The sequence below is a fragment of the Stegostoma tigrinum genome, unplaced genomic scaffold (genome assembly GCF_030684315.1).
Source record: "Stegostoma tigrinum isolate sSteTig4 unplaced genomic scaffold, sSteTig4.hap1 scaffold_70, whole genome shotgun sequence".
NCBI classification, from domain to species: domain Eukaryota; kingdom Metazoa; phylum Chordata; class Chondrichthyes; order Orectolobiformes; family Stegostomatidae; genus Stegostoma; species Stegostoma tigrinum.
In genome coordinates this window covers 1,586,846-1,602,819 of record NW_026728643.1, presented here as the reverse complement: position 1 = coordinate 1,602,819, position 15,974 = coordinate 1,586,846, and the positions used below count along the sequence as shown (strand labels likewise).

The following is a 15,974-nucleotide window of genomic DNA, read 5'->3' as shown; positions in this document are numbered from 1 at the left end:
GCATGAGGTACTGCAATGTAATAGATGAATGGATAGTCTGTGCATAATAGACCAAGGCAGTGTAAAAAGTAGGGTCAGTGGCCCACTGTTTTTCTGCGGTGTGGCAGTTATTACATTCGCCTTACAGTGCTGCTCCCTCATTATCCGAACAAGTTGTGTTTTTCCCTCCCTTTCATTAAATGTGAGCAGAGTTTTTTTATATATTGTTGTTCTCATCAAAAAATCTTGTTGCTTCTAATTTGGAGATAGGCATTTGGGCAGAAAGGTTCCGAAGACAGGGAAAATCTGCTGCAGCCATTGTCAAATTTAACAAAAGCTTTTTCAACTCTTTCACAGGAGAAAAACCGTTCACTAGAAATGAGTTTCTGTAAATTGTGTCCCAGGACGAGCAGGAAGCCGCTGATCGAAGCTGCAGTGGCCGCTTTCTACAGGCAGCGGGGAATTACGAAGAGGGGTCAAATCCCGCTGCTTGTCTCTGTCTCACTCTGTGTGGAGCAGGGGAAGAGAGGGTCCTGATGGGTGTATGTTGAATTCAATCTTGTCATGAATTTTGCGTGGGTTAAATTGGAGAACTTGACCCAAAGCAATGCATCCGCATGGCCCCGAGCTAGTATCTTTTCAATGTACATTCTGATGTTGATCCGTTGATTCAGGGAAACAGACGTCAGCAAACTGTGCAAAATCACCCGCTGGGGACGGGGTTGGACTGGTGCAGGCAAGGTCAGAAATTACGTGACACCAGGTTATAGTCCAACAGGTTTATTTGAAACCACAAGCTTTCAGAGCATCACTCCTTCATCCGGGGTAGTGAGATAGGTGTCAGATACAAAATGTAAAATCAAAAGATCAAAAGGGACACACCACTCTGATTGGACAGTACGGTATCACAGCCGAGTGGAACCGAGGTGAAGCATTGATGGTGCTGTGTAAATGCAATCTCATAATAAAGGTCTGGTGGGTGAGAGGTAGATACGTCGTTGCTATAATTGTTTGAGCTGAACCTGCAGATACAGTGTATGTGGGTGATCTCGAGCTCCAGCCGTTTCAGTGACTGACCAGTTGAGAAGCAGAAACTGGCACCAACGTGATGTGCAAAGTCCCCAAGCAAAGATCTGAGGAGGTACTGTACAATTGGAGGTCTACACTATTCTCGGGACTTGTTGCCCATTTTACTGTTTTCATCACCGAAACAATCAGAGGCCTGAGGAACTACAAACACAGAGAAGAGACGACATCACATTTTTGATGTTGCCTAGTTGCCAGCTAGGACACATCACAAATGAAACTAGGATTGGTCAGATTCATATTCACGATGGAAGCTGATGCCAAGAGGTCCGAGTAGTCTGGCAGTCATTTCGGAAATGTTTTTGATGTAGGGGAGCGTGGTTATGGTTTCTGGGCCCGTTTTGTCTGTTTGTTTGGGTTTGTTGCTGAGTACACATTCTTTTTGAATACGCTGTATTTTCTTCTGCTCTTCGTAGTTCCTCTGTGCTGCAGTGTGTGGTGGCTCGTTGGAATAATGTTCTAATGCAGCTTCGTTTGTGGGTGTTGGGATGGTTGCTCCTGTAGTTCAGTATTTGGTCCGTATGTGTTGTTTTCCTGTAGACGCTGGTTTGAAGTTCCCCATTGACTGTTCGCTCTACTGTGACATCTAGGAATGGCAGATTGTTGTTGTTTTCCTCCTCTTTTGTGAATGTTATGCCAGTAAAGGGTATTATTGATGGTCTTGAAGGTTTCCTCTAATTTGTTTTGTTTATTGATGACAAAGGTGTCATCAACATAGCGGACCCAAAGTTTGGGTTGGATGGTTGGCAGAGCTGTTTGTTCGAGTCTCTGCATTACTGCCTCTGCTAAGAACCCTGATATCGGAGATCCCGTGGGTGTACCGTTGGTTTGTCTGTAGGTTTTATTAGTGAAAGTGAAGTGGGTGGTGAGGCATAGGTCCACTAGCTTGATGATGTTGTCCTTGCTGATGAGGCTGGTGGTGTCTGGTGTATGTGTCTTCGGTTCTTCTAATAGTGTCGTCAGTGTTTCTTTAGCCAGGTTGATGTTGATGGATGTGAACAGGGCTGTTACGTCAAAGGAGACCATTATTTCATCCTCTACTATCTTTGTGTTATTGATGGTGTTCGGGAATTCTTGGGTGGAGCGAATGGAGTGGTGGGAGTCTTCTACTAGGTGTTTTAGTCTTTGGTGTAGTTCCTTGGCTAATCTGTAGGTTGGTGTTCCAGGTAGCGACACTATGGGTCTGAGGGCTTGAGAAAGCGAACGCACTGCTTGCAGATACCGACACTTGCCAACAGGTGGCGATAGACCCGACGCCATAACTAGAGAACCGAATCACAGCCTTACTCAAAAAACTTCAAAAGTCTGGATAATTAAACAAGAGAGACTTCCAAAAAATGAAACCAGATGGATCCAACACACCACGCTTCTACGGACTACCAAAAATTCACAAACCAGGAGCCCCCCTCACACCCATAGTGATGCAAATACCTCACCAGTTCTACCTGCCAACTTTGTTTGGATCAACAATACCCACATAGTCACTGGCTTTTCCATGTATTTAGCCACTTTCTGAAATGAAGTGAAAAATACTTTTGCATCTTTCTCTTCAAAGTTAAGGCAACACTTGAACTTATTTAAACAAATTCCCATCAGGCCTTTGGTTATGATGGTTTTGTTTGTCATCACTATCTTGCTTACGAAGCCGACCTTTACCTTTCACCTCCGTCGTTTTAAGTTGACTTTCATCTCTAATGCCAACTTCTGAAGTTCAAACTGTCCCTCTTTCTGTTTTGTGTTTCGCTCTTTCTCCATTTCTTCTCTTTCTCTCTTAATTCTGAAAATAAACCCTCTCACCTTTTATTTCCTCTGCTTTTAATTGGAATTCAAACTGTTTCTTTTCCTTTTCTTTTTTCTCATCTACGTGGCTCTGCAATGTCCCCCTGTCAATGCGCAGAGGCAGAGGAACTGGAGGACCTCTCATTCAATTAAATGTAGCAGTGTGACCATGCACAGTACATCATGGTGGTGAATGCCCCCCGTCCTGGCAGCAGCCACAGTTTCTGCATACAGAAGTAGTTAGCCATCCCTATTTTCTTCATGTCTCCACATAGAAAGAAAGAATGGCATTTCAAATAAAGACCAATCGCTGAAGTTTCAAACTACACTCCACATCACCAAACATCATTACAAACCAACCACATTAAATTATCAAGTATTTACTGAGAGCAATGGGGCCACTGGCAACAACAGGGAGCAGAGCATCAAGGAGATGGAGCAACATTCCTAATGTCTGAAAGGGTCAATATGCTCCAGTACTTGCGGTATCACTCAATCCTGTAATCAGCCTCATCTTATGTCATATCCTGCCTTTCTTCTTCATTAAAATTTGACAGGTTCACATTTATCCACGTTGTATTCCATCCACCAATTTGTTGACGACTGACTGAACCTGTCTTTGTCCAATTACAGAATTTCCAGCTCCCCTCCATAATTTAATTTCCTGCCTATCTTAGTGTCATCACAAATTTTAGTTGGAGTGCATTTTTTTTCACTCATCCAAATTACTGGTAAACATTACAAGCGCTGGGGACCAGCAATGATTACTGTGTGACTGCACAGGTTTATGTTTGGTCACATTGATAAAGACTGTCTGTTTCCTGGTTAATAACCAATCCTTCCCCAGTTCCAGCGCAGCAAAGAGATTGTAGGAACTGCCAATGCTGGAGAATCTGGGATAACAATGTGTAGAGCTGGATGAACACAGCAGGCCAAACAGCATCAGAGCAGCAGGTAGGCTGATGTTTCAGGCCAAGGCCCTTCTTCAGAAAGAACCTTTTTTCTGAAGAAGGGTCGAGGCCTGAAACATCAGCCTTCCTGCTCCTCTGATAATGCTTGGCCTGCTGTGTTCACCCAGCTCAACACCTTGTTATACCTGTGTAGCACATTTGATTTGCTGAATGCTGCAGAAAAAAATAAACAAACACATAACAACAAGAAGTAATTCAGCAGCTCGAATCTGCTCTCATCTTGTCTCCACATTCCTGCTACTTCTCCAGAACCTTCATTTACTTACTGTCCCAGCATCCCCGAACCATCGGGGAGTGAATTCCAAAGATTCATAACAATTTGACAGAGTCAATTTGTACTCATTCCATATTAACTCTGCTACAGATGACTTGTTTTTCTGGATAGTTTCACATGAAGAAATATACTCTCTACGTCTACATTATCAGTCCCCTTTTACATCTTACATTCTTCAATAAGGTCTTCTCTCATTCTTCTAAATTCCAAAGAGTATAAGACTAAAATGCTCCATCTCTCTTCGTAAATAAACCACTTATCTCAAAAATCAACTGGTGAACCTCTTCTGAACTGATTGCAATGTTACTACATCTCTCATTGCCAAAGCTGTTCATATTGCTCCTGTTGCAGTCTCAGTAATGTCTTGCATGAATGCAGCCACTTCCCTACTCTTACGCTATTTTCCTTTTGGAATAAATTTGGGAATTCCATTTGCCTTGCTTATTTCCTGCTGTATTTTCATGCTAGCTTTCTACAAATCATGGAGGAGGGCATTCAGATCCTCTGCACAAAAGCACTCTGAAGTTCTTCCATACAATATGTTCCCTTTCTACTCCTCTGACGAAAATGGATAAGCTCATACCTATCTACCTTAAATTTTATCTGGAAAATGTTATCCCCTTAACCTAAGCTACCCATATCCATTTGTAATTTTCTTATTTCTTCCTCACAACTTACTTTCCTAGCTATTTTAGTGTCATCTGAAAATAAATGCATGTGCAACTTTTTTGACACATGTCTCTGCATTTTGCTGGTTAGCCAATCCTCTATCCAAGCTAATAAATTACACCTGCACCAGTTGATCTTATCTTGCATATACCCACACAATTCCTGCGATCCAGCTTGCTGGTCACATGTTGAAAGAGCTCGAGAAAATTACTCAAAGATAATTCATATTTCAAAACAAAAGCCCTTGCTGACGCTGATGGATTGCAGTTTGATTTTCAAATGTCCTTATTTTAAATTGCTTAGACATAGATTCTAAAAATTGTCTTCAATCTCAGTAGTTTCTTATTGAATTTCATTCCCTAATGAAGATGAATATTCTTAGCTCCTCCCTTTCTGTAGCCTCTGGATTAATTTCCAATCCTGTGTAACAGACACGAAAGGTTAAAAGTTCTACTCTGCTTGCTGTGTAAGAGGCTTGTCTGGCCAAACGGCCTCATTATTTTCCTGTTTTACAAACTTGATTGATTGAATGCCCTCTTCATGTTCCCAGGGTCACAGACACTAGCACCTGAAACTAAGTCAGAGGCTCAAAATCTGAATATCCTCCTCCTGTTGCTGTGGAAGACATTTGAGGTCTAAAGGGATCTAACTGCTCCTGTGTAAATGTTCAATGGGCTGAAGCGTCTCTATTGTTCCACCAAATCAGGCTCGAGGTACTGAACGGTTTCCTCCTTTGTCTCTGAAATGGGACTGAGGGATTTATAGGTCTTCTGCTGTTCACATACAACAGATAACAGTACAGTATCCCTACAGTGGCCTGGTAAGTCCACGTCGACACACCTCCCCTACCCCATCCCTGCAATTCCCATAGCCAGTCCACCTAACATGCAAATCTTTGGACTGTGGGAGAAAACCAGAGCGCCCAGCAGAAACCCACACAAACACAGGGATAATGTACAAATTCCACACAGACATTCTCCTGAGGCTAGAATTGAGCCTAGGTCCTGGGCACTGTGAGGCAGCAATGCTAACCAATGATCTACCATGCCACTCAACATGAGGAAGTTTTCGGGGGACAGAGGAGGTTACAAGGATAAGAGATGCATGTACATGCATGAGCAAATTGCAAGTATATGGAAGGGTGTAGGTGCTGGAGAAGGTGACAGAGATAGAGAGGTTATCAGAGCTGTGGGAGGCTACAGGGATGGAGAGTAGCGTAGGTGCTGGAGAAAATCATAGAAATAGGGAGAGCTGAAGTGGCTGCAGGAGAGATGGAGTAGATGCTGAAGGAGTTTACTGAGAGAAGGATGGGATGGGGAAGGAGGTGATGCCAAATTTGGGAGTAGTGTAACTGATGGATGATGTTACAGAGAAAAGAAGGAATGAAATCTGGAGGAAATTCAAGGTTTTATGGGCTCCGGAAGTTACAGTAATGAGATTGTGGGGCGAGAAACAGTACAGAGATAGCGAGGCCTTTGCATGCTGGAACAGGTTACAGAGATTGTTTTCTTCATTCATTCACAGTATAACAGGAGACGTGTGTCAGCTCTAAGTTAGAGAGATAGGGAGGGCTGGAGGAGGCGAAAGAGATGGAGAGTGTGAATGGAGCTGGCGGAGCTTCAAGAAATCAGGAAGCTGAATGGGGCTGGGAGGTTAGAGAGCTAGGGAGAGTAAGTGGCACTGGAGGTGTTTAGAGAGACAGGGAGGGCGAATGGGACTTTAGGAGATTAGAGAGATGGGAAGGGTGAATGGGGCTGGGAGGTTATAGAGATGGAGACCGTGAATAGGGCTGGTTAGGTTAGAGAGATAGGAGGACGAGTGGGACAGGTGGAGGTGGAAGACATAGGAAAGGCGAATGGGTCCGGCAGCTTACAGAAATGAGGACAGTGAATGGGTCTGGCAGAGATTAAATAGATTAGTAAGCTGAATGGTGCTGGGAGGTTAGAGAGATTGGGAGAATGAGTGGAGCTGGAAAAGGCCAAAGAGATAGGAAGGGTGAATGGGGCTGAGGACGTTAGAGAGACGGAGAGGGCGAAGGGGCTGGAAAAGGTCACAGAGATAGGTAGGGCGAGTGGGACAGGAGAAGGCTAGAGAGATAAGAAGGGATGTAGAAGGAGATGGATGTAGTAGTTAGCAGTGTTGGCAAGGAAAGTTAGAGGCACAGCTGGACAGTTTAAAAACACAGAATTACACATTCAAGGGAACAAATTTTAGAAATCTGTGCCACTGACAAGGAACTGGGAGTAACTGAAGGAGTGAGACCTTGGAGGGTTTAATCCCAAGAGCCATGGAGTCAGTGTCATACAGGGCAGCAGAGGACCTGCAGCCCCCTCAGTTGACAGATGCAAAAATGAGAAGCCTTGTAGATGGTGCAAAGTTGTCCTTGCTAGTGTCTGGGAACTAGTGACAAAACTGGGAGAGCCATCCTACAGGCCAGTCAAGCAACAATGTGACATAACAAAGCCTCATGGTGTCAGATCACACTTTGACACAGAAATTTCTGGGTGAATCATCTTCCTGAACTGGTGGATCAGTGTTCCTCCACAATGAGCAAAACTTGGAGGAAACAATGAGAGAGTGGGAAATATGAAGAATGTATACAGGGTGGTTCATTTCAAAATCACCAACAAGAGAGAATCGGCAGCAGCAATGCTCATGGAAATGTTTGGGTTTGAAAGAACATAGCTGCTCAGCTGAGGCAGCTACTGATGGGGAGGGACCGACTAAGAGGGAGAAATGTACTGGAACTCATCGTCACCAATCTGCCAGATGCGGGTACGCGGATCCATGACTGTATCAGTAACAGTGGCTACTGCACACACTATTTCAAAAGATGAAGTCCCACTTTTACATTGGGAATACCGTTCATCAAATGTTTGACACTAATGCCGTACTAAATAGGTGAGATTTCAAGTAAATTTGGCAACTCAACGCTGGGCTGCAAGAGGAGATTTGGGTCACCAACAACAGCAGAATTTTACTCCAGCATGATTTCGAAGACCATTGCCCAGCATATCCCACTTTTTATTATGATGGCCAAGCCAGGGATAAACCCTTGTTCAGCAAACAACACAGGAAATCCTGTCAATAGCAGCAGCAAACCCATCTATAAAATGAGGTGAAGACCACTTCCTCAGCAAACAGAACAAGCAGCAAATGATGGACAGATATTAGTGAACCCAGAGCCAACGAATCACACATAATCTTTCTAATGATGCGACATCCAGTCCTGAATGGTGTTGGACAATCAAAGAACTCACTGGAGGAGGACGCTCCACAAATATCACCTTCAATGATGGAAGAGCCCTACACAACAGCAGAAAATATAATAAAAACAGAAGTTGCTGGAAAAGCTCAGCAGGTCTGGCAGCACCTGTGGAGAACAAAAAAACAGCGTGAACGTTTTGGCTCCAGTGGCCCTTCCTCAGAACAATCGAAAACATGAGGCTGAAATACTCACAACAATGTTCAGACAAAAGTGTCGATGGGGTGATCTCCTTCAGACTCCTCCACGGATTTCTAGCATTAGACCAGGTCTTCACCTTAATCCATTCATTTTCTGTGATACAAACAAACAGCTGAAGGGACTGGATAATACAAAGGCTGATCCACCAGCTAGGAGAGGGGATTCAGCAGGAGGTTTCCTCGTCAAAGTTTGATCCGACACCATGACACTGTTACCATGAAAATAATTGTGTGTAAATATGAGCGCATATATTAGAACACGGGAAAAATAATTGTATATTTTCAATGTCCTTGCACTTAATAATCATTTGATCTTGGGTATGGCAACAAGCGTTATAATTTCAAAGTCCTTTACTGTGATCTGTGCTCAGTTCTCATCATATTTATATTGTAATCATAAAATTGAACTGAAGACATGGGTAGGTGTGTGCTTTTTGGACAATTGGAAAGTGGGTACTACCGAAGGATGTCGGTGTTCAGTAATGTGATTTGGCTGTTAACAGTTAGATGTGCTGAGAAATTTTCCAGAGAAATTTCTATCTCCAGTCACACACAAGAATGTTGGGTTGGGAATATTCTGACCATCATTGTCACTGGACAATTCTGTGTGGACAGTGACATGTGGAGTAACGAGTGCTGGATATTGTTAATGAAGGATTCAATGTCAGGAAACACGTGCTGCAGGTGTGCTTCACCTTTTATAACATCTTCATTCACGATTGGGTCCAAGGTGCACAATTGCAGAGATTAGTTGGCACACCAGAAGTCATCAACAGAGATAAACTTATGAGACATGATTGTTGGCAGGTCATTTTTTACAAACGTTGAGCTGCATTTGGACGAGCAATGTGCCCGGTCCTCGTTCATTGGCTACTCTGCTCCATGCACTTCCCTGTTAAGAGGGACTGTGTGAATATCAGTCCAAGTCCAGTTTCAAAACTCTCTGGACAGATTTGGGAGATGGCCAGTGTTTTGGAGGTAGTGGTGAGCCCTGGTAGCACTGCAGCTGAATTCAGGGTTTTGTTTTAAGTTTATTTTTAACAGATTTGCTGACTGCAAGATGATGTGTTCATTGATCTGAACATGATTCAGCTGTTTACGAGTCAAAAAATTCTGCAATAATTAAGTGTACTCTGATAATTTAATTATTCTCACTTCAGTTGTTTTTAATTGAAAAACAATGCATTTGGTTTATTTTAGAAACTTGTAAGACTTCAAGTGATATTAACACATTGCTGTAAAAAAAATGTAAGCGTTATCTGCATTATAATTCACATGGACGAATCAAGCAACAGCTAGATATTTACTGTAAAGCAGGATTATGTTTTAGGCAAAAATCACCACTCTCTCCGCTAATTCCTGTCCAACTGAGCCAGAAAGAGGGGGCAGCTTCTTGGTATCTCGTCACTTTAGTGCTCAGTATTCATGCCGGATATTGCAGCTGCTTGACAGTCCTGCAGTAGCTTATGAGAAAAATCACTAAATGGGAAACATATACCTAAATGCATTGTCACAAATCTGGCTGCAGCAGATGCACCTCTTCATTTCACACATCAATAAGAGTGGCCACTGCATAGTCTCCTTGTGGGAGGAAGTGACATTTTCACATTTTCTACCCCTCTACCATGTTATGTAGCAACCTATGTGCTGAACGGGAGAGAATTCAAACAGATCCAAGAACTAATGACAAGGCATCCATGAGGAGCAGTGAACCATCAGCAGTAGCAGAATCATACTCTACACGACTCACAGTCTGCAACCTCGTGGCCCGGCACATTTCCCATTCTACAGTTACCAACAAGCCAGGAACCCACCCTGGTCAATGAAGAGTGCAGAAGGATACGCCAGGGGCAGCAGCAGCCAGACCTGGACATGAGGTGACAACTTGGAAGAAGCTCTTACCGTCTTCAGCTACCAAGCAGAACAACGTGAAATGCCAAAAGCATGAGCAGCAAGTGATGGACAGTGGTGGGTGATCTCACAACCAATGGATCAGATCTAAACTCTGCAGACCCGCACATTTAGTTGTAAAAGGTAGTGGATAATGAAGGAAACCATTGAAGGAGGCGGCTGATCTCCTACAATTGAATCCTCAATTCTGGGGGAGTCCAGCACTTCTGGGCAAAAAATAAAGCTGAAGCATCTGTAAAAATCTTAAGCCAGAAATACCAAGCAGATATAACATTTCGAATTCCTGCAGTGGTCCCCAGCATCACAGATTACAATTTTCAGACGCATTGATTCACTCCATGCTATATCAAGAAATGGTTGGAGACACTGAAAACTGCAATGGTTGTGGGCCCTGGTAATATCTGAATCTAGAATTTGCCCGATCCTTTGCCAAGCTGTTCCAGTCCAGTAAGAACACTGACATCTACCAACAATGTGGTTAAATGGCTAAAAATGTCCTGGACGCAGAGTCAGGGCAATTTCATTGCAGCCAATCACTGACATACCAGTAGAGAGTTTACCATGTAAATCTGGGGGTGGTGTGTGTGTGTGTGTGTGTCTGAGTGTGTGTGTGTGTCTGAGTGTGTGTGTGTGTGTGTGTCTGAGTGTGTGAGTGTGTGTGTCTGAGTGTCTGAGTGTCTGAGTGTGTGAGTGTGTGAGTGTGTGAGTGTGTGTGTCTGAGTGTCTGAGTGTCTGAGTGTCTGAGTGTCTGAGTGTCTGAGTGTCTGAGTGTGTGTGTGTGTCAGTGTGTGTGTCAGTGTGTGTGTGAGAGAGTGTGAGAGAGTGTGAGAGAGTGTGAGTCTGAGTGTGTGAGTGTCTGAGTGTGTGTGTGTGTCAGTGTGTGTGTCAGTGTGTGTCAGTGTGTGTGTCAGTGTGTGTGTCAGTGTGTGTGTCAGTGTGTGTGTGAGAGAGTGAGAGAGAGTGAGAGTGTGTGTGTGTGTGTGTGTGTGTGTGTGTGTGTGTGTGTGTGTGTGTGTGTGTGGGGTGGGGGGGGGTCCAGCAATAATGTGCTCTATCAGCAATAGCCTGCTTCGTGACATTCAGTCAGTGTTCCATCAGGGTCACTCAGCTCCTGATCTCATTCCAAGCTTGGTTCAAAATAGATTAACTCCAGAGGGGAAGTGAGAGTAATTATTCTTAATATCAAGGCACCATTTGACAGACTGTGACAATAGAAACCCAATTAAAATTAATGTTAATCAGAATCTGGGCAGAAATTTCTTGCTGCTTGGAGTAAATCGCCAGCAAAAAAAGGTTGTTGTTGGTCGTATCAGTTACTTAAAATCGAAGACATCACTGCAGCTTTTCCTCAGGAGAGGTAGTCTCCGAAACTCAAACAACTTCCGCTGCTTCAGTGACCTTTCTTCCCTCAAAGGTCAGATATGGGAATGTTCACTGATTATATTGGTCCACAGATACTGAAACAGTCCAGGTTCAAATACAACAAAACCTGGAAAATATCCAAGGTTTGTTCTGACAAGTGAGAAATAACAGTGGGGCTATACAAATGCCAAACAAATAGAATATTTAATAACCAAACCACTATTTTAATATTCAAAGGAATTACCATCACTACATCCCCAACAGGACATTTATCATCATCCTGCCGGAATCACCATTGGCCGGCAACTGCATTGGATGAATCTTAAAAATAAATATGTCTTCAACAGCAACTCAGAGGCTAGGAGTCCAACACACCGTAACTCACCTTCTGATTCCAGTCTTACAGATAGTGGGCAGGCTTTTGGAAGCCAAATGTGTGTTGGAATATTCTCCAGATAACCTGAAACCAGTGCTGGGTGATCGCACAACCAATGGATCAGATCTAAACGCTGCAGACCCACACATTTAGTTGTAAAAGGTAGTGGACAATGACTATTTGATGACTATCACTTCCACAAACATTCATCCCCCTCCAACAGTTGTGATTCAGAGTAGTAACATATAGCATCTACAAAGTACACTGCAGAAATTGACCAAGGCTTATGAGAGAACACCTTCCAAGCCCACCTAGATGGACAAAGGCAGCAGGTACATGCAAAAAGAATAGCCTGTGAGCTCTCCCCTTCATAAGGCCAGATGTGCGATGCAATCATGAGTCAACTGCAATTCTCAAGCTCTTCAGACCTCAGATCAGTCCAGATTCAAATGTAGCAAGACTTGAACAACAGCCATGCTTGGGATGACAAGTGACAACTGACAAGTAACATTGGCATCACAAAAGTGCCAGCAATATCCATTTCCAACAAGAGACACTGTGGCCCCTTAACATTCAACAGCATTGCCACCACTAAAGCACCCACTAACAACCTCTTGTCGGACAAGGATGGTGCAGTAAATAGATTAACTTCTGATTCCTTCAATCCTGTCTGATATCTACAAGTCAAGAGTGTGATGGAACACTCTCCACTGGCCTGGATAGGTGCATCCCCAACAATACTCAAGCTGATTCACACCACCCACTACAAAGCAGACCACTTAGTGGTATTACATCCATCGCTTGGCTTCCTTAGCTCTGGAATCTGTTCTGACTTTGGTCTGATAGCCGATTCAAGTTCTTAATGTTCCCATGCATTAATTGCACTTGCCCTTCTTGCTGTTAGTTATCCTGTGACTGGAATGTACTTTTTTTTATGAAGAGCCTTGATAAATGCATGCATTGCATCTTGTAGATTCCCTCCACCATTGGTGCACAGAAACTGCAGCATGGACCATTTACAAGATATGATGCACGTCCCACAGAAGGACAAATGCAGTTCATGCATGGGAACATTATGAACTTGAATCAGGATCAAACCTAAGCAGCGGCAGATAGACAGGGCCAGACAAGCCAAGCAGCCTTTCAACATCTAGTTATGAGTGACAGAGGACAACTAACCACAACTCATTGAAGGCAGAGGGACCACAAATATCTCCATTCTCATTGAAAAAAAAAAGCAACCCAATAACGAAAACAATTAGATTGCAGCATTTACAACAACCCTCAGCCAGAATTTCTGATGGGATGGTTCATCTCAGGCTCCTTCAGAGATCATTCAGCAAATTTAATTAATTGAACATAGAACATAGAACATTACAGCACAGTACAGACCCTTCGATGTTGTGCCGACCTGTCATACCGATCTCAAGCCCATCTAACCTACACTATTCCATGTACGTCCATATGCTTATCCAATGATGACTTAAATGTACCTAAAGTTGGCGAATCTACTACCGTTGCAGTCAAAGCGTTCCATTCCCTTACCACTCACTGTTTGATTTTGATTTTGAGAAATGGGTTGCAGCACTGAAAAATGCAAAGAACGCTGACAACAGCCTGGCAATACAATTGAATTAATGTCCTCCAAAATATTCTGCAGCCCCAGTCAATCTATTCCAGCATAGTTACAGTGTTGTCATCTATTTGGCATGGTGGAAAGTTGTCCAATTAGAAATTTGTAAGGAATAAAATGATTGAAGGGGTCAGAAATAGGGCTATCAGACAGCGCTCAGTTTGGATCCTGCAGGCTGTCACAGTTCCTGATGTCATTCCAGCCTTGGTGTAAGCATGAAAAAAAAAGTTGAATATTGGAAGCAAAGTAGAGAGTAACTGCTGTTCATTTAGTGGCCACATCCGACCAAATGTGGGATCAAGGATCCCTAGCAAAACTGGAGTCATAATGTGGGAAAATGTGCAGTTGTTCATTTTGGAGGCAACAACACGACAGTACTTAAACGGGGACAAATGTAAAAAGCTGCAACACAAAGGGAGTGAAATAGGGAGGAATTCTTTTTCTCAGAGAACTGAGAACTTATGGATCACCATGACAGAGAGAGTCTTTGTGCATATTAAAGATGAGATAGGCTCTTGAGCACTAGGGGTATCAAGGGCTACAGAGACAGAGGAGGAAAGGGGATGGGAGGAATAATTGGATCAGCAATAACCCTACTGATCTGTTTTTTTTTCATTCATATGAAGTGGGAGCTATTGGCTGACTAGCATTTAATGCCTGACACTGATTGCCCTTGAGAAAGTCATGGTGAGCTGCCTTATTGAACTGCTGCAGTCCACCAGCAAAGAACTGAGCCCTAATGTACTCAGGGAACAAATTTCAGAATTTTGACCCAGTGACCATGAGGGAACGGTGATATATTTCCTAGTCAGGATGGCGAGTGGCTTTGAGAAAATCTTGCAGGCCGAGATGTTAGCATGTATCTGCTGAACTTGTCCTAGATGGAAGTGGTCATAGTTTGGAATGTGGCGAGTACCTCTGGTGAATTTTTGCAACCTTTTTTGCAGATGATACGTACTGCTTCTACTGAGCATCAGTGACGGATGGAATGAATGCTTGTGGATGTGGTGCCAGATTTTGTAGCTGCTTTGTCCTGGATGATGTTGAGCGGATTGAGTGTTGTTGGAGTTGCACCTGCCCAGATCAGTGGGACGTATTCCTTCACACTCCTGACTTGCGCTTTGTTGGTAATCGGCCAAGATCCTCGGGATCGCCCCCTCAGGATTTGGGGAGTCAACGGTCAGTTATTAGTTGTAGTATTCCCAGCTTCTAACCTGCTCCTGTAGCCACTGTGTGTATGTGGCGAGTCCACCTGAATTTCTGGTCAATGGTTACCCAACACGATGTTGATAGCGGGGCATTCAATGATGCTAACACTATGGAATACTAAGGGACAGTGGTGAGAATGACACTTATTGCTGATGGTCAATGCCTGACATTTGTGTGGTGTGAATACGCCTTGCCATTTGTCATCTTCAGCTTGGCTATTGTGCAGCTCCTTTTGTATTTCAATGGCAGAGCAGGCTTGAGAAACAGAACATCCTACCAGTGTGCCTAGCTCGTATGCTCTTATGGGAATCAGGGGGCAACTCTCAATTGTTCTAAGACTTAGCTGGCCTTCAGGAAGATGATTATAGTTTTTGGAAGTCAGTTTTTTTCAGCTTCAGGAATTCGCTGCAGGAGTTCATCGGGGAGCTTCCTATGGCAAAACTTGTTCACCTGCTTCAATGAGCTTCCCTCCATCGTGAGATCAGGAGTGCGAAAGTGTGCTGATGACAGCACAATGTTCAGCAGCATTTTCAACTCATCACTGAAGCAGTCCATGTCCCAATACAATAAAATCTGGACCATTTGTGGCACACAACATTTGGACCACACAAATATCAGACAATGACTATCATGAACATGGGGAATCTCATCGTCAACAATTGTCATTACCCTGACTACTTTGCTGTTTCTCTTTTCATTGAAATATGGGCCAGTATTCAATTTCTATTCCAGATTATTTGCTGCACCTATGTGCTAGCTTTGTTGTTCATGTAGAAGGGCCCCAATTCCCTTTGCAGCTTCCTGCACGTTTTGCTGCACTGATTACAACAGCAGATCAGAATCTAGGAACCCAGCTGCTTATAAATTTTCTCCTCTCTCACCAATAGTCTGCTCAGTGGCACACATTTTGGGTCCCACCGGGGTCACACAGCTCCTGACCTCATGGAAGATTTGGTTCAACATGGACAGAACAGCCGAATTCCAGAGGTGAGGTGAGAGTGGCAGTCTAAGGCATCAAATCTGCATTCGACTGTGTGTAGCATCAAGGAGCCCAAGCAAAACTGGAATCAATGAGTACTGTGTGCAAAATCTTTGGTAGTTGGAGTAATATATGAAACATCAGAAGATTATAATGGTTGCTGGAGATGAATCATCTCCGCTCCCAGACATCTCTGCAGGAGTTCCTCAGGGTAGTGTCCTCAGCACAACCATCTTCAGCTGTTTCATCAACAAGCTTGCCTCCACCGTTAAAGTCAGAGG

General features: G+C 43.6%; 1 protein-coding gene across 1 annotated transcript; it reads right to left on the bottom strand.

Moving 5' to 3' along the window:
- Positions 1-382: 382 nt before the first annotated feature.
- On the bottom strand, positions 383-8,378 carry LOC132209187 (uncharacterized). Its single transcript, XM_059644331.1, has 2 exons — positions 8,219-8,378; positions 383-2,327 (listed from the first exon to the last, which is right to left on the bottom strand). Exon 2 carries the CDS (start codon positions 2,323-2,325, stop codon positions 1,525-1,527), a length of 801 nt encoding a protein of 266 aa, XP_059500314.1. The 5' UTR covers positions 2,326-2,327; positions 8,219-8,378; the 3' UTR covers positions 383-1,524.
- Positions 8,379-15,974: the final 7,596 nt, after the last annotated feature.